The 27,693-nt window shown below is 37.2% G+C and overlaps 1 protein-coding gene across 3 annotated transcripts in view; it reads right to left on the bottom strand.

Annotated features, from left to right (window-relative positions):
* Nucleotides 1–27,693, bottom strand: part of LOC140325967 (transducin-like enhancer protein 4) — a 92,012-nt gene that overhangs the window by 22,962 nt on the left and 41,357 nt on the right. For 2 of the 3 annotated variants that reach the window (XM_072404110.1, XM_072404108.1), the window contains 6 exons: nucleotides 25,631–25,835; nucleotides 25,493–25,509; nucleotides 3,816–3,935; nucleotides 2,275–2,328; nucleotides 2,009–2,161; nucleotides 1,203–1,332 (listed from right to left, as the gene is read on the bottom strand). In XM_072404110.1, coding sequence (XP_072260211.1) covers nucleotides 1,203–1,332; nucleotides 2,009–2,161; nucleotides 2,275–2,328; nucleotides 3,816–3,935; nucleotides 25,493–25,509; nucleotides 25,631–25,835 — 679 coding nt within the window. The remainder of the gene's footprint in view (nucleotides 1–1,202; nucleotides 1,333–2,008; nucleotides 2,162–2,274; nucleotides 2,329–3,815; nucleotides 3,936–25,492; nucleotides 25,510–25,630; nucleotides 25,836–27,693) is intronic. The other variant, XM_072404109.1, reaches the window with a different exon arrangement.

Raw genomic sequence — 27,693 nt, forward strand, 5'->3', positions numbered from 1 at the left:
ATAAACAGAAAGAAAATATAGAATTTATTAGAACAAACAGGAGGTGTGTTTTTGCAAATATTCATTTTTCCAACTAACTTGCATTTAGACAGCGATTTTGTTAGGATACTTTAAGTACTCTACCTTGTTTTTTAACATTTTAGTATCATACTAGTTTTAAAGTGCTAATCATCCAAAACTAATGTGTCAGTCTTGATTTAAGCTAGCAGGAACAGTCTCACCCAAGTTTCCGTAGATGTGTGGGTTTCTGGCAGCATTACTTTCCACCTAGGATCCCAGGTTCATCTACCTGCAGCAGCTATTGTTAGTGGTTTTACCAACACACCTTTCTTTCATGTTACATGGAGCAGCAGGAGAAGCGAGTAGTGGTAGGGGTAAGGACTAGTAACTCCAGCAAGAAGATTGCACCGCTTTTGTTCATATCAATGAGATATACCATGTTCTTAAATGGCATCTAAGAGGGATGCTGTAACAGATTAAAACAAATCCACTGGGAGAAACTTAAGTTGCAGTTGCTGACCTCCTTTTAAACATACTGGCTGTCTCTGACGTTATTAATTTGAGTCACTAACCCAAAGAAAGCAAATTAACAGATGTCACAGCAAACTAAAAACTTTGAATTTGCGCACTAGTTCTGGGTCATTGGACTGAAGTACTGAATCCATTACATTATCAAACAGGCTGGACAATTAGTGATTTCAGATAAAGAGATGAACAGTGGCAGCTTCTAATTCTTAAAAGGGGGTTGCTTTTAAGCAAAAGTATATTGCAAGACCTTTTCAACCAAAGAATGCGCTAAATCAATATATAAATATCTTTAAATTTGTAAACTGTATTTTCAGCAGTTACTTGGAATATATTATAGCTTTCATATAAACCAGGAGGACACACTTTATAAACATCTTTGGAAAACCTGGGAAAATAGTCTGTTATTGTATATGTATTACAAAAAGCAAGCCAATATGTAAAGATGGACCTTCAGTTAGTTTACTTTTTCCCCCAGCAAACATGCATTTCTTTTACTGTGCTCACTGAGATTCCATAAACTATACACAATCATATTCTCAGATGGCTACATTTTCTAGGAATGCTATTTTTTGAAGACATCTTTATTTGTAGGTCTATATTTTTTGTGACTTCAATTCAACAGTCAACACAGTAATAAAGTACATTTTGATAAAGCATAGTTAAATGTATCCTACTTAATGGATCCACTCCTGGTGGCTTGCCAGGCACAGGCCGCAGTCCAGTCGAATTGCTGCCAGGTGTAGGCGCATCAGTTCGTGGAGTGGGTGTGTTAGATTTGGAAACAGGAGTGGTGGATTTCTCATTCTTCCAAGAGGCGAAAGAAAAGGGAAATAAGACAAGAAAAGAGATCAATCAAAGTCCTGTGTGCAAACATGCTTTTCTTTGCATAATAAAAACATGTAAGAGTTACATCAGCTCGACACAGGCACCAGCAAAAAGAATATCTAGCTGAACCAAAGGATACAACATGCTAAATGACTTGAATCCTCCCAAAAGTAAACAACTTATTGACTCAATGGTTTACTCTACAGCAAACCTCAAATACTCACCCTGCTAAAGTCAACATCCCTAATGGAAGAGTCATAACATATGTGCTTTCACAGTCATATCTTTCAAGTATCTATTCATAACACAAGAGTATACAGCAGACCTGTGTAAGCAGAGCAGCATGAATGGAAACACACCTGTAAGGAAGAAGCTGTGCAGAACACAACACACTACAATGTTTGAAGAGAGCATATGTTCCAGGTTTTAAGGCTCCATTTTTTATATACAGAGTTACTATATATATATATATATATATATATATATATATATTTTTTTTTTTTTTTATTATTGATATAGATTCAAAGAAATATTTACATAATTTTTAACAATATTAAAAATGTTCATTGTTCAGATGTTTTTTAAGTCAACTTTCAGGTGTAGTTATTCAGGGACACAAATCTTTGTATGTACACACATCTTCATGTATCCTTACCAGGCTGAGTTCTTTGGACTTTGATGAGGGAGTACTACTTGAGGATGCAATGGATGCTGGACTGATTGGAGGATCTTTCTTTAAAAGCCGGGCCTTATCCAAACCATTTTCTCTTGGAGAATGTGCTGGGCTCCCTCTGGGAGAAGAGGGGTCCTTTAATAATAAAAAACAAAAATAGGACACTGTAACGAGGGAGTTACATAATGGTCTATTGAATGGCTATGAACAAATAGCTGAACGAGACACGAACAGCATAGAGTACACACCTCATTGGAAACATCCACGACCAGGTTGTCATCACTCTTTTCACCATCACTGTCCTGCATGGAGAAGAAAACATTTCTTGCAATACAGTACTATTGAGGGGAATCTACTCAATATTTATAGACATAAGTATAGCATCTGCAAAACGACATGGTAACGTTATAAATGTTGACAATTGCAGTCCATTGTAGGTGGCTGGTTAAAAGCTAAAGGCAACAACAGGGACAAGAATATTGTTGTATAATCCACTGGGTGTCACAATAGCTTAAGCATGCTCTCCAGGCATTTGGAAAGCTGGAATGCTCATAGCTATACCAACAGAATTTGTACACTTGCTTACTTTGGAATAACATTCAAACATAATTACATACTGTTGGAGAATAAAGCCTAAAATACAGACGCAGGGGACCTGGAAGAGCATGTAGCACCTGTGGCTACAGACTTATTATCCCCAGTGTTTAATTAAACCGCCCACCAACCTTGGCTATTTAAACTGAACACGACAAAGAAATTACACAAACACGTTACCCTCAATAAAAACCATGTCACAATTGGGAGAGAAGGAGACGTAAGCAGCTAAAGGTATATGAAAATCCTAACTTCTCATAAAATGTTGACTTGTACCTTGACACTCCAACCTCTAAAACTTCCATTTAAGTCAGTGAAACAATGTATGACTTTACAGGAAATATTGTCATTTGCATATACATATGGCTGTCTATCTCTCAGGATAAGATGATCGTTTTGTTAGAAAGAGACGATTTTCATCGAGTTCAACCAAAGGGAAAACATGAATAAAGGAAAAAAAAATTTGAAGAACCCTAAACCCAGCCCAGACCTCCTGACCATGTGGCCTTTTCACTAAAACTATGTATATTTTATATCATATGATCAGCCTTGATTCCCTACATCTGTGACAGGTACACTTTACCACCTCTTCTCTGATGGTCCTGCAGATGCATTTATTCTGATGAGGTGCTCAGTGACATGAAGCATTTATTCTGCAGTTGGGGTTAGGAACACATTCAGAGTCTTGCTTTCCTGCATATTGGCTCAGAACCCTACTAAATCGCCCATTACTTGAGGCACCTCATTATGTATTTCAAAAATGTAATGCATACTCATGACATGAGTTTAAAACATTAAAAAACAACGTATATTTGACTGCTCAACTGACGTAAATAATATTGTAGTTTAAAAATAGTGTTGCAGGTAACAAATGTTCCACACAGCATATTGATGGCAAAGTAAACAGATAACTCACATGAACTTTACCAACATCTCACTAAACAAACACTTGACTACATCTAGTCTAACTAAATACACCCTTAGGAAATATTTATGCTTCTTTATGATCCTTAAAGCATATTTACTTCTTAGAGATAAGATGTATGGTCACTAGTCACGTTCAGGCAGGAACCTTAAATATAGTACACAAAGGTGACAAATATAACACAGGATTACTGTAATAGGTGTGACGTTACTTGACTTTGTATTTCTGTTACCATGTATACGGAAGTGTCAGATATAATTGTGTACTTACGTAACGGGCTGCTATATCTTTTTCTTCAGTCTTTTGCTTTTTGCTGTCTGAGGAATAGTCTGCCGAATTTCTGTGCTTTTCTGCTGCTCGAAAACTTGCGGATGGAGACACAGAAGAGCTCTGAAAGGTAAAGTGCACACAAAATTTATTATTAGGTTTAATGGGAAAAAATAACCTGCTGGTTTATAAATCCACACAAACCTTGTAAAGACATTTGAGGTCAGGTTTACAATTTGGCATCCCCTGCTCAATAACCCCTATTCACAATCCCTAAAATACATTGTATAAACTACTGATAGTTGCTGTGTTTACAAAGCATAACCTCATACAAGAACAAAAGAACAATTACATATCTTAGAGGAGAATAAACTGCAATAAAATAAGGCGTGATCATTTTCAGGTCCTTGGTTATTACAAGTACAAGTAATGTGTAACATTTATACAAAATGCAAGAATTACAGAAAAACCAGGACAAACCAGATTATAGTAATTTAGTAATACCTCTTCCTAAGGGAGTCTGAGATTTTATTTTTAAAGCCAGTGGGAAGTTATGGTAATGAGAAAAAAACCTTTATTCCGCATAAAAAACTATACAGATGAGGCACTGCAACTTTAAGAGGGAGGTGCAGCACTAGTAGCCAACCAGACTCTGCCGCATGTACATGTGCTGACATGGGGGCTGCAGACAGGAGAGGAGAAGAGTTGATCATTTGTTGCTGTTCTGGCATAAGTGAACGTATCACAAAGGTGGATAGACACAATTAAAGTAGACTAAACTGTTCTGGGTCGGCCCAGCGTTCAGCTTTAAGAGAGAATCATTAATTCTAGAACCGTCAGTTTCTCTTAAATACCAGTAATCTGTTCTAACTAGCTCTATGAACATGAACAAGTAAGTAAATTACCCCTAAGTCTTGGCACTAGAGATGTGTGAACTTTTGAGGATTTGCTCTGCTTTCCATCTACAAGCAAACAAACTGGGGTGATGCGATTCAAATCTCAATTTGCTAAAATTCAATTGCTCGTTTCCGCTCACTACGAAGTGTAATTAGACTTATTCAGTCAGCTAGTACAAAATAGAATGATTTAATCAGCTGATTGCAGGTTACTGCAGCCTAATAAGTGTCGGATTTATGATTGGTTGCTAAAGCTTACATGCTATGCACAATATAGGATTTAAAATGAATGCTCCAACATCGGAGATGAATTCTGACCTCTCCAAGCCAGTAAACTCATCGTGGGCAACAACACATTAAACCAATTCCTAAATTAGCAGAACAACGAAGCAGCGTTTAGGACTAACAGTAAAAAAATTCTGGGACAACTGATGTACAAAACAATATAATGGCGATATGGTGATGGTGGGTGTACAGCTGGTGCAGGTTCACTACAGGTGGTAGTCCATAAGGATCAAGAAATCTTCAGGGGAATATTTTCACCTGAAAAATGCCCCAAAATAATACCCTTCTAGAATGATGGAATGGTGTGAGTAGCAAATCCGGTACTTATTTTTTTCACCCGATGATGTGGTACCGAGACTGCAGTGACAGACAAGGTAGGCATACATGGGCAGATAAGGTAGGCATACATGACTGAATAGGTGGTAGCCAACTGAATGGTTTGATAAGCCATAAAAAAGGTATAGTTTGACTTATATGTGTACAGGGCACCATAGTGATTGGATGGCTTGCTGATGGCAAACTAACAGTCCCCGATCTGTCACTTTTCCACTACAAGCTGCAGAATTGATAAAAGAATTTTGAAGTCTAATGAAGTGCCTTATTGGTGACATAATTCAGCAGGGAACATTATTCATAAAGGACTGAAAAAGATGTCAAATTGTTCCACTGGAGAGGCTGTGAAACTGACATGTTAGAGAAAAGTCTCTATGCTCCATTTAACATGATAAAATAATATGCTGAAAATGACCACTTCCAATTTGTTAAACAATATATGTAATACTCTATTAAGAATAGCAGAACATACCGTTTTAAAAAGGTAAAACTAGGAGCACTTAACCAATGCAGACCTTTGGAAGTCAAAAGGTTCATAAAAATGGCCTAACATCTCTTCCATTTATTGTATGAACAAATGATCTTACCATGATTGAGCTGTGACCCTGGTGTCCTATATGCAACTGTACAAATTAAAGTTATACCCTGATTGGTTGCTGTAGGCACAACCCCAAATCACAGAATGTGAATATTCAGAGATAAGTAGGATTTGCTGACTAGTGTGGTACATCTACTACATAGTAGATAGTACATAGTAGATAGTCCAAGAATACATTTGTATAGTAAAATTTTACTTCAGTGCTAGCTCCATTCCATTCTAAATCTCTGTTTTACACTATAGATTGAGACTACATTTCTGAACCTGTAAATATTGAAGTACAAAATCCAAAATCTGCTTCCTGGCTTAAAACTGAAATAGTGTCCTGAATAAGCCAGACCACATCAACTGCCTGAAATAAAACCATTACAAATGTGAAATTTAAGGGTTTTAAAGGAGGGGGTGGTAGGATTCTAGCAGGTTTGTATTGCTGTATATTTACCTTTTTGAGAGATTTTTTTTTCTCATTGCCTATTCTAATGACAGCATTAGCACAGGAAGTAGGGGGACAGGTTTCCAAATAGTACACTAATCGTAATTTAAACTTGAAGAGGTTTAGCATGGCTCCCTCCCCTTTAAATGCAGTCAAAAATCACAAGAAAAAGTATAGCACCACTTGCCAGTTCCTTTCTATTATTTTTAGATTCCAAACTACCTGCGCTAAGTATTCCAAAACAGTTTCTCAAGGTAAGGCCTTGGACTGCACACTATGCTGGTAAACAAATGACTACAAAAGTCAGGCATTGCTAGAAGTATTCTCCAGCTTCTCCTCATCTGCTCCTAACAAAACATTTTTCTTCTAAACTGTGCAACAAAATACAAAAAGCAAACACTGGTATGAACTCTCAATTTATATGCTTATTACTCACATTTGTGTTTTGCCTGGAGATCCCTTTCACAACAAAATATTTGTAGGATCTCTAAGCCAATGTTTGTAGGATGCCTAGGCCAGCCTTTAGCCTCCCAAGACGCAACAGCCTAAAAGGCCATCTTTACCTACGGCATCTCAAGGTAAGTTTTTGAACATGGCAGTTGTGGACAGGAAGAGTGGAACAGAGTTCTATTATTCAATAGGGCATTAGAGATAAAAATCCCACAAAAGATCCAAAAGAAGAGATTTGAGCAGTAGAAAAATAATGTCAGAAAGAGCCTAGGGACAAGTATGAAGCAAAAGAAGAAATAGATCTCAGAACGTCAGTTCCCCATTTCCAAGTAAGCGGTGTAGTGCAAAGGTAAGGAAAGGAGAGAGAGAAAAAAAGATGCTTTGTGGCATTCAGACAGCATAATCATAGCTCAAGACTAATTGGTATGCACAACACATTGTTTTAACAAATGTATTTTCTCCAGAGAACAACAGAAAGCCATAGATTCAGTTACGGAATAAAACACATTTTCAGGAAAACAGAAAAGACACAAAATGGTGCTCAATACAACACCAATCTGCCAGGTTTATAAACAAAACACTTTATACTGCACAGGTTAATGTGGCAGTAGGTGATAAGAAATGCTATATTGTTGAAAAGGTAGCTTAACAACCTGAAATAGAAGGAAACAACAGACAACTGCACCATATATATTCAAAATATTTAAACTACATCTCCATGGTGCTGATAACTTCTTTCCCACATCTCTTTTAGACCACCTTTGGACAGCTGGCTAAAACTGAATAACCGTTTTACGTGAACTGTGCTAAACACCAAAAAGGTATAGACTAAGTGGTTTCATTATCCTGTATACTCCTAAAAGAGAAATTCCCGTTATATACCCTGTTATAGCTGCACATATTTAGATTAAGTTCCATAATAATGACCTCTTCATAAGGACATTGAGAGTTGATGCAAATGTCCGAGATGGCCACAATGCTTGTGTGAAACAAAACACATCAGGACACTAAAACCAAAAGATTGGTCGAATAAGTAACAGAGGACTAGCATGTAATGTTTTTGACCGTGTGTGCCAAAAAAATACTAGATGACAATCATCCAAAGCTGAAGAATTTCATCGTAAAACATACATTAAAAAGTAGCTGTGCTGAGTAAAACTAGCCATGAGGAACCTGGAAATATGGCCATCACTGGCTAAAACTGGACAATTTTATGGGGCCAACATCAAGCACAAGGGTCGGCTGCCAAGAATAAACTATGCTGGAACATCTGTCTCAGTGAGAAGAAAGAATGATCCTTGGATTTGTGTATGCAAGAAAGAAGACTTTTTTCCCCAGGAGAAGGAAGGGCAGATTCTATGGCAAATAATGGACAGAGTAATATTAGAATCACTTTTTCTTTAAAAGAATGGAAATTTACTTCCCACAAATTAGAACTGCAAGTTTTATTCAATTAAGTGACAAGATCTTAAAGCATTATGCCATTACATGGTTAACACAGCCATCATGCTAGAAAAGCCCGGGAGAACAGATTATTACATTTTGCCTGAGACAGCGGGACAGCAATATCAATACTTGAAATTTCAATGCAAGCTGCACTTCCACATTAAGAGGGCTATTAAGTTTAATGTAAAGAGATCAGGCTGAATAAGTACATTTAACCACTATACTTAAAAAAAAAAAAAAAAAAAAAGTCTTTAGTATTTGTAATGTGAAATGAAGGAAAGAACTGTATAGAATATAAACACACAGAGATGGTTCATATCCACTGAGACAGGATTAAGAGTTAAACATTAAAAAATGCCATATTAAAATAATTCTTATATGCTAAAGCAGAGGACCCCTATAGTGCTAAAGAAGGGGTCAGGTCCATGCCTTAAAGTCCTAAACTCTAGCCAGGGTACAAAACTACCCTTGAAGTTGGGCTACCAGCAACTTATTATGGTTAAATGGTTTTTACTGAACCCCTAAGAAGAAAAAAAAAAAGTAAGTTTACTTGCATTATACATTGCTCCCTCACAGTTGGTGCACTCCAAATCTGATGCCTGGGGTTGTAAGGCAGGCCTATGGTGTCCTTACAACACAGGCCTATTAGTCCTGTATTGTAGCTAATGATGTCAGGCCTTGTCAATTAAAGCATGGGGTACTTTACAGAAAAGGTTGTGTCAATCCATTCACAAGTGAAGCCTACGGAGGAGGTATGACGTAGGTAAAAACAACCATTCAAACCATCAAGAAATATTGGTTTCTAATAGTTGCAACCAAATTTAAAAAAATTACATAAGAAGACAAACTTGTGGGGCTGATGCTAGAAAGCTCCTGCCCACCGTAGGATGAATTTTTGTTACTGCGGAAGAAGGAACCCTGCTGCTCACTATTTGATGGTAATCACACATAATAAACACTGCAGTTTGTAACAAAAACATTGGCATTACAAGTAAAAGTTGTCTGACTGCTTTATACATATGTGGCCCTGAAAGATCTATAAATACATACATACATACATATACACACACATATACATATATACATATACACACACACACACACACACGGTTGGTCACACATAAAAATCAGGAACTTTTAACATTTATTTTGGCTTATAGCAGAGGGAACAGTTTTTATGACATGCTGTGGTGAATAACGACTTTGTATTTATGTTCTGACAACTTCTGTGTCTGCAGGGGAAGAAAAAAAAAAAGTAAAGCAATCCCACTGCAAGCTGTTATACAATACATTAATTGCTTGATTCCTAGGCAGCCGTTTCTAATCTATACAATGTACACGAGAGATTGCATCACTCCATAACTGGCAGCTTGTAACACTCCCTAAAACCTTCACCCTTTCAATAAGAGATGTGGGTGGCAATGTGAGACTGAAGGGCTGTAATTCAGGAACATCCACTTAGTCAACAGATGCGTTCGCTTGGGAGGATGGGCGCATTGCAAGAGTCTGGTGTGTGCAATCTTTGCTTCAGACCCAGAGCAGCCTACAAAATGAATACAAATTTTCATACCAGCAATTAAACACTGGGGGAGGAATTATCCAACCGTCTCAAATAACTTTTGCAATTTACTCGCAAGTAGACCAAGCTTGTCAATATGGTATCGTTTTATATTCTCACTCATTAGTAGTGTCAAAAGGACACTCAAAAACAGGAACAAAGCTAAGCCTATCACATTACAATGAGCCGCTCTTCCATGTTATCCAGACATGTCAGGACACACTCTGTTCCCCTGTGGCAACACACTAAACTGACACTGCTCCTATGAGCCATTCTGTCGAGAGCTTTGTTCTGGCTATAATGAGATATGCTCAAGTATTTTAGTGAAATTAAAGAAGCAGCTTTGCTGCTATTATCTCTGACTCTGTACAACAACAAATGAGCTATATGGTGTCAGACCAACAACTGCAGCACATATGGTGAAAGAGAGACCAAGTAATTCAGGCCTATGTATAAACAGAGGCATGACAAGTGCAAATTGCACCTGCCTAATGTGTGCTGTGATTGTAATCAAGGTTGTAATTGTAATAGTCGCATTCCTTGGTAACTTCCGTCATTGTATTTATTGCTGGGACAGGCGTGCGTGACTAATTTTAACCTGTTACAGGTTAATGATCAATCAAAATATTTGACAAGCCAGTGATACATTCTAATCCTTGCTAACTCATCAGAATTTGTTTTTGGCCCATATATCAGAATATAATACATGCTGAAATTAGGGGCAACTCAATTATATGTTAATAGGCATGCAAACATTATTCATGCAAACTATTGTAAAATACCAATGACTGAAAAAGCTAAGCAAGATTATTATGGCCATTAAAGAAGAGAATGAACTCAGGACTATGCTGACACTATATAAATAATCACATAATAACATACTGTATGACCTCATATTGTTCCATGGGGTTAGTCAATACAACGATATGGTCATAGCTTTCTCACGTTTGACATGTGTCAACGCACATGAAAGGGGTTATTCAAACCAAAGATTTTAAAGCTTAACTCCAGGCCAAATGAAATGCATTTAAGGGGACTTTTTTGTATATGGCCATTTAGAGTCCGTGTTTGACCTGCTTTGCATTGCGTTCCTCTGGACGCAGCATTTCTGATCAAAATACATTTAAACTGTACTCAAAGTAGGTTAAAAAGCAGTCTTCTCTTGTTAAATGCTGTGTTTGCCATTCAAGCTCATGGATTTGCATTTGAATAGTAAATGTACCCTGTAAAATGTCTGTCAACATGACCCCCAACACACACCTTTCTCAACAGTAGAAGCTTGTAGGCCTAAGCCACAAATATTATTATTATTATTAATAAACAGGATTTATATAGCGCCAACATATTACGCAGCGCTGTACATTAAATATGAGATTGCTCTCTGATTCTGCCAAAAGCCAAAGCCTGCATGGTGCAACCTCGTTATAATTATTATTTTATTCAATAAGGTATAACATACAAGTGACTAAAACCACATGCATCCAATGAAAACCAAAATACTTGCTTGATTAGAAAATACCTTTTACACTATGTTCATGCATACATATAAGGGCTTAGCCTTTATTCAGTGAAAGATGTGCCCTTTCCTTGACTCCATAATGAAAAGTCATGTTTTAATTGCAGGAGACAATTAGCAAGCACAAGGCACTTTTTCATCCACAAATAAAAGCTTCCTTCCCCTCCTCTTTTGTTTCCTAACAGCTAAGGCTTTCTGAGTTTATTGTACAAAAACAGTTTCCCTTAATGCAAATTAAATTATGTTCCAGTAAATGACTTCTAATTCAAACGGCTATTCTATTTCAGGGTATACAATTTCATTTAATCCTTAGTCACTCATTACTTTGACAACTGCCTATACTATTTTTTGCCCAGGAAAGCCAGTCTTTATTCTAGTTAAGTTAATTAGAGAACATTTCCCTTAATGAAATGTACAACCTGATATTTAAAGTGATGCATATATCGGCCTTTCTTGGTTTACGGAACATCTTGCTTTTATTTTTTCCAGCCGTGTTCAAACAAAACACTAACCGTGGTTCTGGCCTGCCACAACAATATCGGTATAATTGACATACTAATCAATGACATCAGAGCTCGATACAATACAGCTCATGTAATGATAACATATTGTATTGATTAGTACGAGTTTGGATGTTGATTTTACCTAGCACTAAGGGCATGGTATTTTTATATCTCAATTACACTAGCAGCTTGGAGCCAGTAAAAGGATTAATTATACTTCTTACATTAGGCAAAGCTTGACTGGGCATCATACATTTATCATATCCAGTGAAGAGGAAGATAAGGAAGCCTTGTGAAGACAAGATGCTCTCTTTCAATGTGTTTTCTTTTCAACAGTTGGGAAATGAAAGGAGGCCACTATCATCAGGCCTTGCTGGCACAGCATCATTTCAGCTTGTTCCCATTTGTACCTAAAGCCTTTGTCAACAGCTCAACAAGAATCAAAAGCAAACAACCCACTACAAACAGACTGGTGCGAGTGTGAACCGCTCACTCACATTCCAGCTGCTCAATGTCTGTTCAAACTCCTCACTGACAAGGTTAAGAGGGTGAGGAGGATAAGCACAAGGCTAAAAACATGTTGGCTGCATTGAGATAGATAGTGTTCCTAAACCATTAGACATTGCAGCACTGAGAGTTCCATAGCTCCCCCTCAAACGATGTAGTGGCTACAGACATGTAGATTTAGAAAAAGAAAAAAGCAGGTGAATGAAATGGAACACACTTTATTTAAAGCTTAATTCTAGATAATATGAACCTGTTGAACACATCGCTGATCACATTTAAAAATTTTTTTTTTTTTTATACCGCCTTCTGTTAACACCTTAATTTCCCCCCCCCCCATTTTACATCTGAATATACTAGGCAAACAGCATTTTCATTTTATGTACTATTGTACTGTGCTACAATTTCCATCATGCAATGGATTTTAATCTTCTCAAATTGGCACACTGGGTAATGACCCTTATAGAGATGGTTATATCAATGACTGTAGGTGTCTGGGATTGTGGGAGCTTCAAGACTTTAAGGGAACTAGTCGTTGCTAGCTCTCCACCCATAGTGCTATATCCTGACTCCTTTTCTGCCAATCCAAAGAGTTTCTGGAACAGGTCGGTAGTCAAACACTCTGCTCCCCCTTTTCAGCAAGTAGCTGATCATTTACAATAAACTACACAGGGACTGACCAGGGAAAGAGTCGCCATAGCTGCCATCAGTCTTTTAAGGAACACTCATGAAATTGAAGGCTAGATTCATAATCAGATTTCTCAATAGCTGCTGCATTCTTCGCTAAAATAGAAGAAAATATTCATGTGAAGAGAAAAATTGCATTTCTAAAGGCAATTTTCTTTCTGTTCCGTATTCAGCTTTAACTGACCTAAACATACCAAGTCCTGCATAGTATTTTCCTGAGGCATTCTAAGAATTCAGTAGCTGAAAAGAATGTGTTAAACAGCCTTGATAATGTATTGTGTGTAATAGATCTTTGGTATATTGATATATCATCCTAATCTTCCAAAGACATGAGATTAGCACTGTCAAACCTAGCAGGCTATAGTCAGATTAAAAATGATTTTTTGTCTATGGGTATGCCGACTGCAGATACTTCTTAGTTCAAATGTACGGAATGCATTTTTGTGGTCAAGCTCCCTCCTCTCCCCAATTCCCACTATTAGGCTGGCACGAGATTTGTTTCTTCAGTGCACAGCACATGTGCTTGCCCAAAATTACCATTCCACAAAATGTTCAGTGGTGGTTAGTGGTGATTTTCTGATTCCCTTCTAATATCTATGAAAAGTTTCTTTACAATTTAGCCACAATATTTGAATACACAGCAAAAGAAGGTTATTAAAAAGCTCCTACCCTTAACAAAGGCAATAAAGTCAGATTGGAAAAGGAGGTTACTACACTTATCAAGAAAGATTCAGAACATAAGGTACATTGTGCAAAGTTGGACACAAGTAAATTTTGGATGATCAATGTACCAACTTCCACGCCACCAGGGGGCTCCAAAACCAGCTCTGTAGCAAGCAACATCATAGAGTAGGAAAAGGATTGGATTTGATTTAAGTTCCATACATATCACTTAGCTAAACACAGCATAACCTGACCAAAATAAGTTTAGCTGGTCACACAGACAAGTAATAATTATGGCAATATTGAAATAATAAAATCTTTTAAAATAACCATGTGTTACTGTCTCCTACGACATTGGTATAGGTATCATTAAAAAAAAAAAAAAAATACACATATGGTACCAATCTGCTTAGCTTTTTTAGGGCCATCTTCTGTTTAGTTGCATGTTATTTTCTTGTGGATCCTCCAGAGTATACCGAACACCATCTATCAACCAGCATATCAGCATCCTTCAGCCTTGGTTTCCCTCTCTCATAGCATCTAGGGAATATCAGTGACACAATCGACTCTGGAAAGGTTGTCTGGCACCTCCATGACATTCACATAAAGGGGGTTTTAATCCTAGAGTGATTTTAGCCAAGTCCACATGGAGGTTTTCTACTATTTCTCCAAGTGAAGCAGCTTTGTGGAGTGCCCTTTTAGATCGACATCTTAGCCAGTGCTCTTGGTACACTTTCTCCCACAATATTTGAGGATTACTTCATAGACATATCAATAAACACCATATCCCTGTCTGCAAAATCAATGAAGTGTAAATAATCAGCAACTGACCTCATTGCGGTTGGTAAAGATTATCACAAGGTTATTCAGAAACTGCCGGATAGACAACGTACAGAGGAAATACGCACAGAGGAAATAATATGATATGCTTCCAAATTTAACAAAACCCAATGAAACCACCAATATCCTACTCATTTTAGCAGAGCAGCTGATGCTTATAGCTTAGTTACAGCTACATGGACAAGAAGAAACCCCGACAAGCCAGGATTACTATGAGACAGTATGAAAGCTCAGTGATAGGTATTACAGGAAGATAGATTTCTTTCCCAAATAGCCTACAGCACCAAGCAATCAATAACCACATTTATTATTTTTAATATCAAAAGGAAAAAGCAACACTGGATAAAATATAGACAAAACAAACTAGAGGATAAAGTTAGATAGCTGTGTTTTTGTAGGATTTGTAAATGTTCTTAAAAGAGAGGTGCAGACATCATTAAGTAGATTCATTTTTAAAACCGTAATTCAGAATTACCAAATCTGATAGAAAACCATTCTTGCTGGTGCAAAAAAACAAAACATAAAAGAAAGAAAAAAACCTTAAAAACTCATTTGTAATGGTTTACTAATACACCCAAAAATGTAAAAACTCATTTGTAATGGTTTACTAATACAGAGCTAAAATATTTTTATGTTTTAGATTTTTCTGATGTTTGGCTTTAATAATCCCCATAAACTTGTATACAGCTTATAATGGCAGGGCCATGTAGACTTCTAACTACAAGCGGTAATAATGTAGTCATCAAAGCAGTAAGGGCTGGTATTGTGCACATATTCTAATTACATAAAAAGTCCCCTGGCACCACTGAATCATTATGACTTAAATGTCAAACACAACATGTAGATCTCTTGGTTAACGGGTGCAAAGATTTTTATTTTCTGAAACTGGAGGGAGTTGTATGCTATATGGTTAGGGTACACACATATGCTTCCCTAATGTAAAAGGTGTCAGTAACACTATTTAAAACCAGGCCTAGAAACACATCACTCCATTCCTTCTGGAATTAAATAGCCCATATAAGTCTGAAATATACTCACATGGTTATTGAATTTGTCTAGAGGCAAATAACTTCATCTTGGCAACAACATTTCAATAATGATTTTTTGGGTATTGTGGTTTGCAGCAGAGGAAAATTAGCTTTGTTATATCAGTGGAATAATTACCATGACAGCTTTGTTTGTTGTGACATTATTAGTTACGTCATCATAATTTTACAGTTATGGGTTTTACTGAAGTTTTAGGCTTTCAGCTTTAGGTTACTGGAGAGGCTTAGGGAACATGTTAAAGCAGAATTTTAAAAAATGTGGACAGACAGGATTTCTATTTCTTTAAAAAGACAATTTTGAACCAGAAGTGTTGTGTGATCCCTACCCAGCTAATCAAGAGACCAAAAACATTGACATTGTGAAAATGGAAGTCCTGTCATTGTCATGGGCATCACAGAAATGGAAGAGGTAATTCGGCAGGCAAGTCTGCCATATTGTGCCAATTTGGTGTGCATACTCACACATTATGGAAAAAAAACTTTTGGGGCCAAAAATTGTTAAGGGTAGCAGTTTAGATCTGCTTTAAGGTTACCAACCTGCCTACTAAGCTTTGCTAATCCACATCTTTTCTTGCTCTTAGATCCATTCTCTCTTTGCCAGGCCCTCCCCAGCTGCCCTAAAAATGCAGTTCAAAATCCTTAACCCTATTTATTAAGCTTTCCATAACCTGTCCCATCTCTACATGTCCTCAATAATTACCAGATACCACCCAAACTGCTCATGAAATCCTCCTAACCTCCACCTTGGTAGAGTTCCTTTAAGTCTTGAGTCCAGGACTTCTCACAAGTTTTGTCCCTTCAAAACCCTTCCCTTTAGTCACCTAACCACCTCTTCATCCTGCATTACTTACCAAAGGACTTGCTGCCTCTTTACCAAGTTTTTTAGTTTTTTTTTTACTGTACCTCTGCTCCACTACCATCCAGACTGTAAACATGTTTGTACTTGTGGCTGGAACACTAAAGCTTTTACATATCCTAAACTTGTACTTTAAAACATTACCCTAATATGCTTTGTATCCATAGGCATTGTCGGGAAATTAACTTTTTAAATTTCGAAAACAGAAACTAAAGAACCAGAAGGTGCTTGAAAGCTGTCAAAAATCTGCCTGAAAGTCAATTCTAGAGCCTTTGTTGGAATTGAGAATTAATAATGTCAAATTAAAAGTACATACAGAAGGCAGGATTTAAGTTTGTTTCACACTCTTACAGCTTGTTATAAAGGCACAATAAAAACGTATATATTCAGGTTAGTTTATTCCTGGATGTGCTCAATAGTTATGAATAGTTTAGCTTAATTTTTGAAGGTAAGGGAGGTAGGGGAGAAGAAACCTGAAGCTAAGGTAGCGTAAGGGGGAAGCACTAATCTATACATTGGTCTAGGTAAGTGTAATGATTGCCTTCTTTCCTATCCAAAGCAACATATTCAGGTCTGTAATAAAAGATCCTCATGCATGTGTCAGACACGCCTGTTCCATAATGAGTGATACACTTCAGATAGCTTAGCACATCTAAAGATATCCAATGGGACTCCTAACTAATGACCATAAAATTACATGGGACTTGTATGCGATTGCTTTTATTTTCCCCCTAGATCATTTATTCTGTGGCACACCAATAAACCCAATCATTCCTAGATTTACCAGATCATTTTTTATTCATATCCTTGTGTATCAGATGTGAGCTACTAACATCCCACCGAGAGTAGTGTCAGGCCAAATCCCTCAACCACTGAAAGCACTGCCCGGATAAATCTCACTTCACTTTCTATTCTGCCAACCACTTAGGGCAGGGCCCAGGGGAGCTCTTCAGTTTATCCCGGCTCACGCAATGTCACAGGCACAAGCCAGAGTGGCCCAATCAGTGCCAAGAAATAAAAATGTTTTGAAGGAGAGAAAAAAAAAAAAATCACAGATGTTCATGCATTTCGCATACCTTGTGCCCTATGGTCTGTTGCCAGGGTAACAGGAGACCACCAGCGAGAGTATTATTAGCTTTATAAAGTAAGTCTCGGGGGCCATGGGCAGAGAAGAACTGAATTACAATGTTGACGCTTTTGCTATCCATGTCTTGTGATTGTGCATAGTTAACCCTTCCTTAGTAAAAAAAAAAAACAAAAAAAACAAAAAAACAAAAAGAACTAGGTTTGTAAATTAAAGACAAAAAAAAAATTAAATTGATGCACACAGGCACAATGTTTTCTCAACCTCTAAGTTCAAAATCCTGTCCAAGATATTAAAATGCAAATTAATGACCATAATTGAACTTTTGCTCTGGTAATAGAGAAGGGACAGCTCTGAGGGGAGTTAATAGCCTTTAAGTGTAAAATGTACTTGTATTAGAACTTCTTAGTGGAAATGTCTTGGAGTTAATGAAAATGCAAGCAATATGCGGAAAACATTTATGTGTGTATAGACTTCTAGAATTTATGCAAGTTTTAAAGTGAACGTAACTAACATAACGCAGGAGGTGTGATCATTTTTAGATTCTTCTGAATTGTTTTTTATTACAGTCCCTTGGGGTGTCTGCTCAGAGGAATATTCTATGAACACCACTTGGTGCCCAGGTGAAATGTCTGGCACATCTGCCTGCATACCACCATATGTTTAGATACCATGGGGCACATTTCATCAGGCAGTTTGTACGTTTCAGAACTGAAGAAATATTTTTTTTCAAGGTATTTCTAAAGCAAAAACTGTATCTTCATTTAGGAATAGTTAGTTACATTTACACAGAAAGTAAGGGAGATTTTTTATGTTGAGGATAACCATTGGATAAACATTTTCACACCGTGCATCCATAGAACCTTAAAGCTGATCTCCAAGAGTTAAGGCTGTATTTTCTGATCTGCCCAGGAGAAATGGAAGAGTAATAAGTGATGCTGCACAGAATTTTACTTTCCTCTGTGCAAAATAGCACCGCACATTTTGACTACAGGAGAAGATCTAACAAGGACAGGACAGGTGACTTGATCTTGTAAAGGGTTATAGAAATTCCTCCTAGTACACTAGTGCTGACAGTAAAATAATATCTCTTGGACACTCCCCGGGGAGGTTAGGGGAAGAGATAGAACAGGCACAGGTGTCCAGTCCCCAGGGGAGGAAACACCTCTGTCAGTGCTCCTAAACAGTGATTTAACAAGCTGATACCAGAGCAACCAGCATTAATAAAAGTTCGCCATGGATTAACAAGGTACAATATTTACAATACATAATTTGATTTTCACTTTTGCCCATAGATTAGGTAAATATCCTTATAAATCATGGTCTAATTTACTCCAACAGAAGAAAAAAAGCCCCATCCTGATCCTTCAGGCATTTGGATACTGCTTGGACCAACAATCTGTAGTATTATATTTTATTAATATCCAGTTGAAGTACGTGAAATTTGAAATGCATCCAACATCTGTTTAACAATCTACAGAGTTGGTTGTAACTATATGTAAAATACTTTTTACAGGAACTAATCTTCAAAGGCCTTTCCATACATAAAGGTCAAGCTAGACACATTGTGCCTCCCCCCCCCCAGCCCCCGTTGTAATGTGCAACAGGGTTTCCCCCCAGGCCCTCTTAGCTGGGCGCACCACCCGGGACTTTTCAGCACCCACCCGGCTGTTTTTGGGTGGTTACTGAAGAGTTTGGTCACAATACAGGGGCTGCCACCCACCTACAATTTCTTCCCACCCGGCTTAAAAAAATTTCTGGGTTGAGCACTGTGCAATGGCCTTTGAGTAAAGAACTATAAATTCCCAAATAAAAGGAAGTTCAAAGGCACATTTTAAACATGATTTTTTATGAAAAGGAAAAAGCTACAAATATTTAATATACTTTTTAAAGCTGGTGACAAGTCCCTATATGCTCCTCACATTATCCTATAGAATTATATATTATAATGTAAGACAATTAGTCATATCTCGTTCATCACCATTTCACCAATATGTAAGCTTTTGTTGGGTCTGTGCCTGCCCATGTTTCTACAGATCTACATGTAGAAGGGTAGTGTAATAAATTTCATTTTAGAATCCCCGGCTCCTGGACTGGATGTAGGGTCACCGGCAGGTTGGAGCATTCAAGTGGGACGTATATCTAATCCCTGATCTGACATTTTAATAGCACAATTTTAGCAGGAGTTCTATATTCCGAAAGTGCATCTTTTAGAAAGCAAAAACATTTACATTTTTTTCTGTATCATTACACTAGATGCAAATCAAGCGTATCAGGTGTATTTTTTGTTGCACATATATACGTGTTAAACCTTTAAGGCATTTTTTTTTTTTTATAATACAGAAGAATGGCAGTGGGGGAAATGACAGCAGAATGAATAACGTCTTCCATTCAGACTGCGGGAGAATGAACACACAGAGAGAGGCAGCCATTTCCTGGGAAAAGATAGAGCACTAATGAGAAATGACTTGCTGCTCATTCAGACAACAGTTCCCTTTGTGGTTGGGGCTTCCTGGCTGACAGGAACCCAGTGCCTCTTAATAGGATTTCCATATTATTTCTAACACCTGCCTACAAGTTATTTGTTTACATTGAAGGAGGCAAAATACTCAGATCAGACATCTGCTTCCAGTTCAGCTATATCTTAGCAAAGCATCAAGAAAGTAGCTTTGTTGCCATGGTGACTTCATTCTCTCCCAGTTGCCTGCCACACATTAACATTTCCAATTTTATTTTGCTATTCAGTAAGGCGAACAGCTTTGAGTTGGGAGAAAAGGGGGTGGCGGGTGGGGGAGAGTTTTCGGATTGTAATACAAACAAAGTTTGCAGTATATCTAAATCAATTAAGTGATCCACAAAGTGAGTGTTCCTTATGAATGCTTTCTGGTTAGACTTGACTGAGCAAGCCTTGGCTTTGGAATCAATGTGGTTAGCGCTGTTCAAACAGAAAAGTCTTAGCTCTTCCCCCCCTTGTACTTAGCTTGTGTGTTCTTTCCATAAAGAAAACACACCACTTCAAACAATGGAATACTTTGCATAACCAAGTCTGAATTTACCTAGCTATTCAAATGAGAAGAGCAGAGAAAAAGCACGGAGCTAGCCGCCGCTTTCAAGTGGCAATTTTACTTTTTCACCAATAGATTTGAAATTTTGATTTTGTCCCAAAGCTAACATCCAAAGAATAAAAAATCATGACTAATATCAATCGCAGACAGGCTTTAGGTGAATGATTCACAATGAATAATATAGGATTAATGGAAATTAGACTTAATGGGGTAAATTACGTTTTTTTTAAGAGGTAGGATTATATATTTTTGTTTAACAACCATCTCTAAATTGTAACTTCATGCCAGGAGAAAGATGAATAAAATAATACCAGAGTAGACTATAAGCTGCTTTTTTAAGTTATAGGCCTTGGCTCTATCCCAATTTTTTGCTTTGCGAGTTACTGACCTAAAACCAAAGTGCAACAAGCAATTTACTGATCTGTAAGTAGCAACGTCCGCCATATGCTGGTATACGCTTCTAATAGATTTGTCATTTTATTTAAAAAAAGAAAGACTAAATCAAATCTAATAAAAACGAATGAATGATCGATTAAACATTCTTCCGATTTATCCGACAGATGCTGAGCTCCCCGGCTCCGATCAATACATATGTAACACAGCAGGAGGAACTCTTCCTATAATAGGTGGTCAGGGCAAGGGGGGAATGACAATAAAACGGGCAAAGAGCAGGGTTAAACACATAGGTGCACAGTGGTAACTAGGTAAACACTCAATATCTGGGAGATATCAAATCACTTACCTGGTCATGTATCTATTGATTATTTCCGTGGTTGCAAAGAGTGTATCAATCAGTGTACAGCAAGCATAAAGGGAAATAGGAATGGATCTTTCAACAGTAAAGGTGTACTGCACACTTTTCTTTTAAAGAATATAAAAGGAGAGCAACTACCAACTCAGTTCTTTACTTTTACATCAAGGCATTGACATCACACAAATAGGTGACATCACTATTTGCAACAATGCACACACTTTGCACACAACTGCAGAGATGTTACAAGAATGCTTATCAGACCGTTAAAGAATTTTACACATCCGCTGTCCTTCTTGTGTTCTCTCCCTGTAGGTCCTCATCTATGCTTTAGTTCTTTTAAATGCATTAAAACCCTGAATTAAGGGGCTGCATTTGTTTTAACCAATACCCAAGGCTGGAATCAAAACATGCCTGTCTGCTCATCTACATGTAAAATATTAGAATTACCAGTTTCCAGAAAAAAAAAGCTTTGTTTATATGAGTTACTCGTGATATCCGTACGGAAAAAAAGCACTTATTTCTAAGCAATAAAGTCTAAACTGGGAATTTATTCAAACCAAATTATCACTCCACTTCTTCCAAAAGTACACAATAGGTTAAAACAAACCAAGCTCTCAGAACTACAGCACAAAAGATGCTTCCCAGAGGAACCTCTAATATGGCTTCACTTCACTAAATAATATCTTTCTTTTTACTGCATCTACAGGGAGTGAAAAGGAGTCTCACAATTATGGATTATAAATCCTGAACCAGACTGGCTTCAGACAGAAGTACAATAAGCGGAGATAAATACACAAGGTGTATCAGCAACAAATGTACTCAAACATCATGATTCCTTGCTAAAGACCCATTCACATTTCTCTGACCTTAAACGATTGAAAAAATATTTTTAAGGTCTGATTTCAACTAGTATGTTGTGTTAACGCATGGCAATGCACAGCACGTGTATTGGTGCACTGCTATTCATTGTTAAAGACACCCCAAATGCATCTTACCACTGCAGCATTATACACCTATTGTTGAAATGAGTCCTTTTTCATGCATTTCAGTTTAAAATTCCTACTTTTTATTTAGCTTTCCACTAGAAAAAGAAGAAAAAGGTGTTCGTGCAAATCTTTAAAATATATATGGAAAGAGTATTGACAAGGAACCGCAAAGCACTGAACAGGACAGGATGAAAATGGGGCAAGACTATCAGCTGGAATGAAACATGAAGAATCCAAAGTATAACAACCATGGATACCAAATGTTCACACGTGTACAATTTGGCTAAAAGATGAACAATCTTAAAAGGTACGCAGAGCTTTAAATCTCACTAACATGCATGTCTGTACCAACCAAGTCCATACTGTCAGCTTCTGCTGAAAGGCAAACAGACCGAACCATTAAACAAGACAAACCAAAAAAAAAATTAAACGTCAGAGCCCACCAATCAAGAACCAGCAGACTGGATACATTAAGCAACAAAGTTTTACATTTCTTCCCAGAATTCTGTTCTTGGAGATACATGTGTGAAGAAAAGGCAAACACCGATTGTTTTTTGGTGCTGCAAACCACCCAACCCCTTCACCCTGCTGTTATAGGAGGTTAAATATTTTACAGCTGGATATGGCAATAGGTCAAATTTTGTTTCATCAGAATACCCACATATGATGAATCTTTACTGCTGCAAGCCACAATCCTGTACTATATTTCAATATACCCATCTTTACCCACAGATGTTTGCCGTTAGGAAAAATTTGCTATATCTGTGGTGTAGCTCCTTCCTGTCCTGACTTTACATTATCGGAGCAGATGCCCACAACAGAAATTCACATGCTGCAATACTAGAGAAATTAAAAGGAAAAAAGACTAAAAAACGTTATAGTGCACCAGAAAATCATGCAAAAAAGCTGAAAGAGGAAAAAAAAAAGCTGGTGCTGCCTTAAGCGGAAATCACACCTAACACAAGAGCTTGGGGAAGGTGACTGAAAGCTGTGACAGCGTGTCTACAACTGCAACCAGTCCACATGAGCAGAATACCACTTCCTCTTCTAGCCACAAATAAGCACCCATGACCTTACTAAGGTATCCACTCTCCGGAAATCACAAGTAAAACCAAAAAGATAAGCAAAGATGTCGATAGCTAAGATACAAACCGCACAACAGAAATAAAAAAAAAAATCTTTATTAACATTACTAAAAAGCAATCATTTTCAACAGAAAGAAATCAAGGCCATAAAAACAGGTGAGTAGTTCTGTTCTGCTCATAGGCAATGCCCTCCTTTTTGCCAATGAGCATTGCAGCTTAATTACCCGAGTCATCCAGGGAGTTTAAATTTACATTTTACAAGCGCTTCTAAAAACCGCCCTATTTAATAATCTACGTTGTCAAGAAAACACATTCCAAGTGCTTCCGACAATTAAACCTGCCCGATGTCTTGTATAAATCAAGATTTTGCTACCATAACAAAATGTTACACAGGGGCCCGCAGAACAGTGCCCATATTCTCATTACATGCAACACTAATTACAAGAAGCCGATTCGGAATTTTCTGCGCATTAAAGGCTTTTAGAGGAGCGATGAAAATATTTCAGGCACCATTAATTTAAATTTGTATTGAAATTTCCTTTTGACAGATGGCCAAAAATTACTTATTATTTAGAATATCAAAACTGTCTGCAAGCACGTTAGGAGAGGAGTCGAGGCAAAAATTAAAAGATGGGGATTGATGTCGTGTTTATCACCTGCTAAATGTTAAGGAGCAAACTCCTACATGAATAAATGATGCCATAAGAGGGAACAGGAGGAAGGACCCCAGACGGAAGCAGATTCATTGGACAATTCTAGAACCAGAGAACCATCTTAACAAGGAGACACTTAAGGGAGGGCGGATCGATAAAACAAGCAGTTAACTGCTACTCTGGGCATTGCTGCAAACATTTAAGGAAATTAGCAAACTAGTTCACCTTGTAAGGCTGGCAGGCAGCCTCGGATGTTGACACAACCCCACTCAGTTTAAAGACAGTACAGCAGAAAAATCTGTCAAACCGCAATTTCTCAATCACCACATGTATCTGCATCGACTAAAGGGGAAGTTTCCTTCCATTTATAGCAGCACAGCATACACTGAACTGAAACACACTGGTTCATCTGCAGAGTTCATTATCTACTGTCACATCTAGCTCATTTTCAGTTTTTTGCTTTTAGCTGAAACATTTTACAAACATACAATAAAATATCTGAAATGCATGGGATCAATTCACAATATGGGTTTAATAATAAACAACTCCTCACATCTCAGAATTCATGAAGCTTTAGAATGATAAACAAAATGGCAGCTGATCTGATTTAAATTTGGAGAAAATTTTTATCATGTTATTCTTAACAGTGCTGCAGATTGTGGAGGTGGCATATGTACAGCACCAGCTCAGCCTCTCTCAAACTTTAAACTCCCGAGGAACCTTGAATTTTCCAGGACATAAAAATCCTTGCTAAAAAGAACATATTGGGGGTCAATGAGAAATTAAGACTTTTTTTAATATGGTAGCCAGTGGAAAGAATGCCCCCCCCCCCACCTCCTAAAATGGGGACTATAAAAAACGTTTACATACAACTAAAATACATCATTACAAAGTCATGGAGCTGTCTCTACCAAGTGGTGTTGCCCCAAAACTTTGCAGACATTATCAAATCAGCCATGGTCCAAGGAACCCCAATCAACCTGGAATAATCCTGGTTCAGAATGGTTCATGTCTATAGGGAAGCAAAGGATGCCATTATTAATCTATTTTAGTGTGCCTGTAAAGATAAGCCATGGAAAAGGAAATTTTCTGCATTTTCAGTAACTATATGAACTCCAAAATAATGTGTTTTCATAAAGACCAGGTTCTTTTGTATCTGCACTTTGATAACAGGAAAGTTTAGTTCTCTTCTTAGAACACATTTTGCTACTATAGCACATTGGACCATTTTATTTGGCTAATTTGACAACAGGTTTTTATAAAATATGCAGATTGCAAATGCAAAACAAAAAAAAAATGCAGGGACATTAATAATGCAGATTTTTCCTCTTGAATTTAAAATTAATCCTGTCAATGTACCATCATATAAAAATGCCAACTTGTACTAGTGCTTTACAAATGTAACAGCAAAATGATATATAAACTAAAACAAGCCTTACCTTAATGGAATCTCTGTCTGCAAGGCAGTCATCCAACAAATCAAAAGGGAAGAAAAGGGAAAGAGAAATTAGTTTAAAAAAAAAAACTTGACAGTGAAACAGTTTTAATTTGAGTTTTGTGTTTGTATTTCCGCTGACCTCTTTGATGATCACTGTCATGGTGCTTTTTTTCATCCTTAATTGGAAGATGAGACTGTCCAGAAAGGGCGCTGGAAAGTGCCAACAGTCCTGCACTGCTGCTGATTGGAGGGATGGCAGGAGGTTGCAGGCCAGAAGGATGAGGAGTCAGAGGAACCGGGAGTCCATGCCCATGAGACAGATGCTGAGCCTGGAGTTGTTGCTGCTGTGAGAAATTAAACATAGATCTTGAACTTGCTCAGCATGAGAAAAAATATATTACATAAAATAAATCAAAAGGAAAAACCACCAGTGTGTCAATTCGAACATGTTTTAATAACATTTCTTTTTTTGGTTAAAAAGCTAAATAACATTGGCTGTAATCTACCAGCCAATTCCAAAGTAAACCACTTGGGCTGACAAAATAATGCCAAGACCTATTGTTCAGGTCCAATATATCTGCTAGGCTTATAAAAAAAAAAAAAAAAAAAAAAAAAAAAAAAAAAAGGTCACAAACATTACATTCTGACATTCCCTGGTGGAGAATCAATTACTTCCATTGAAACACATTGACCTCAAGGATTTGTTATTCTGTGCTTTATAAACAGAGCCCCAAGTTTACAATTGTCTTTAAATTTGACAACATCATGTGAGGGCCTATCTAGCTATACAGAAACTGAATAAGTTTAATAGGTAGTTCCTCCCACTACATGATAAACTAAAGTATATTGTACAACCAGATGGTAATGTGGCTGGTTAGGCATGGCAAATAAATCATTTTCACCCAAGACAAGCAAGGTCTTACATCTCAGGAAACTTTTTTCCCAGTGAGTGTAGCTTAATAGTACATAAATTCAGCTTAGTGCTAAAAACAACATTTTTTTTAATTGTCTACAAGAGGCTCAATATGCCAGGACCTGAAACAGTTAGTCAGTGCAAAAACTATAAATGGACTTCAAACAGCACTCTGTTACCTTAAGTTCAGTAAAAAAAAAAACAATGAAACACTTTACAAAATATTGTGATACATAAAAAAATCACAGTAAATGTAATATAAATTGACGACTTGGTAGTAGAGAATTATAAATATATATGTATATATTTCTATACAGAAATACACATTAGGACCAAATGTGGATTAGTAGATACATTTTCCGACAAAGTTTCCAATATAAACCAAATAATGAAAAAAAAAGTCTTGCCAAATTCTAATAATAATAATTTTTACCAAGATAAAAATTACATCTGGCATTTCTAACCAAAATGAAATTCTGTAGTGTATAGAAATTTACACATATACACACACAGATGTGGCATTAAAAGTTAAAGTCTGCATAGAGAGTGAGCAAATTAACGCTGAGCAGTTTTAGGCCTTTTGCACAGCATGCAGAGAGAGTTAATTTGAAAGCAAAAACCTGAATTAACAACTCAGAAAGGGAACTGGTTGCAGCCACCGTTTTAAGCTCCCTAAGTGTCCTCAGTGGTACTTGAGCAAATTACTAAGAAAATCTAATGTAGCAAGGCATGGGTTCTCCTGTAGGCTTGCTCAATAATGCTGAAATAATTGGGCACTCTGTGCACGTTTAGTGATGCTCGAATGAAAAGCTAGAGGCCTGCCCTTGTACTCTTCTCTTGCTGCTGACTCTGTGTTGTGACAGGTTTATTTGAGTGGGACTGTGATGCATGCACCAGTAACTGTGCTGACAAGAGTTAAAGTCATTTTTACCAGCACATTGGCAACACAGAGTTTTCCTTGACCTTAGTCGATGTGAAGACTGTATACACACAAAATCTATATAATGTATGAAATGTATATTATACATACACAACACATGGCAGAAATGGCATTATTTATACAATATGCATAGTAATAGCAACAAATGCATAGTAATTACACTGGTCAATGGAAAAACCTGTTCATCTCATTTATAAAAGTGCCATTCAGGTGAAAAGATCACTACCTTCAGTGTTGCAATGATGGTGATCACCAGATTTATAAAGTGGTGGTAATTCCATTTTGAAAGTGGAGGAGATCATATACCACAATGGAGAGAGTTGGTGTCGAAATATTCAGCTGCTGATCA

Source organism: Pyxicephalus adspersus, chromosome 3 (assembly GCF_032062135.1).
Source record: "Pyxicephalus adspersus chromosome 3, UCB_Pads_2.0, whole genome shotgun sequence".
NCBI lineage: Eukaryota > Metazoa > Chordata > Amphibia > Anura > Pyxicephalidae > Pyxicephalus > Pyxicephalus adspersus.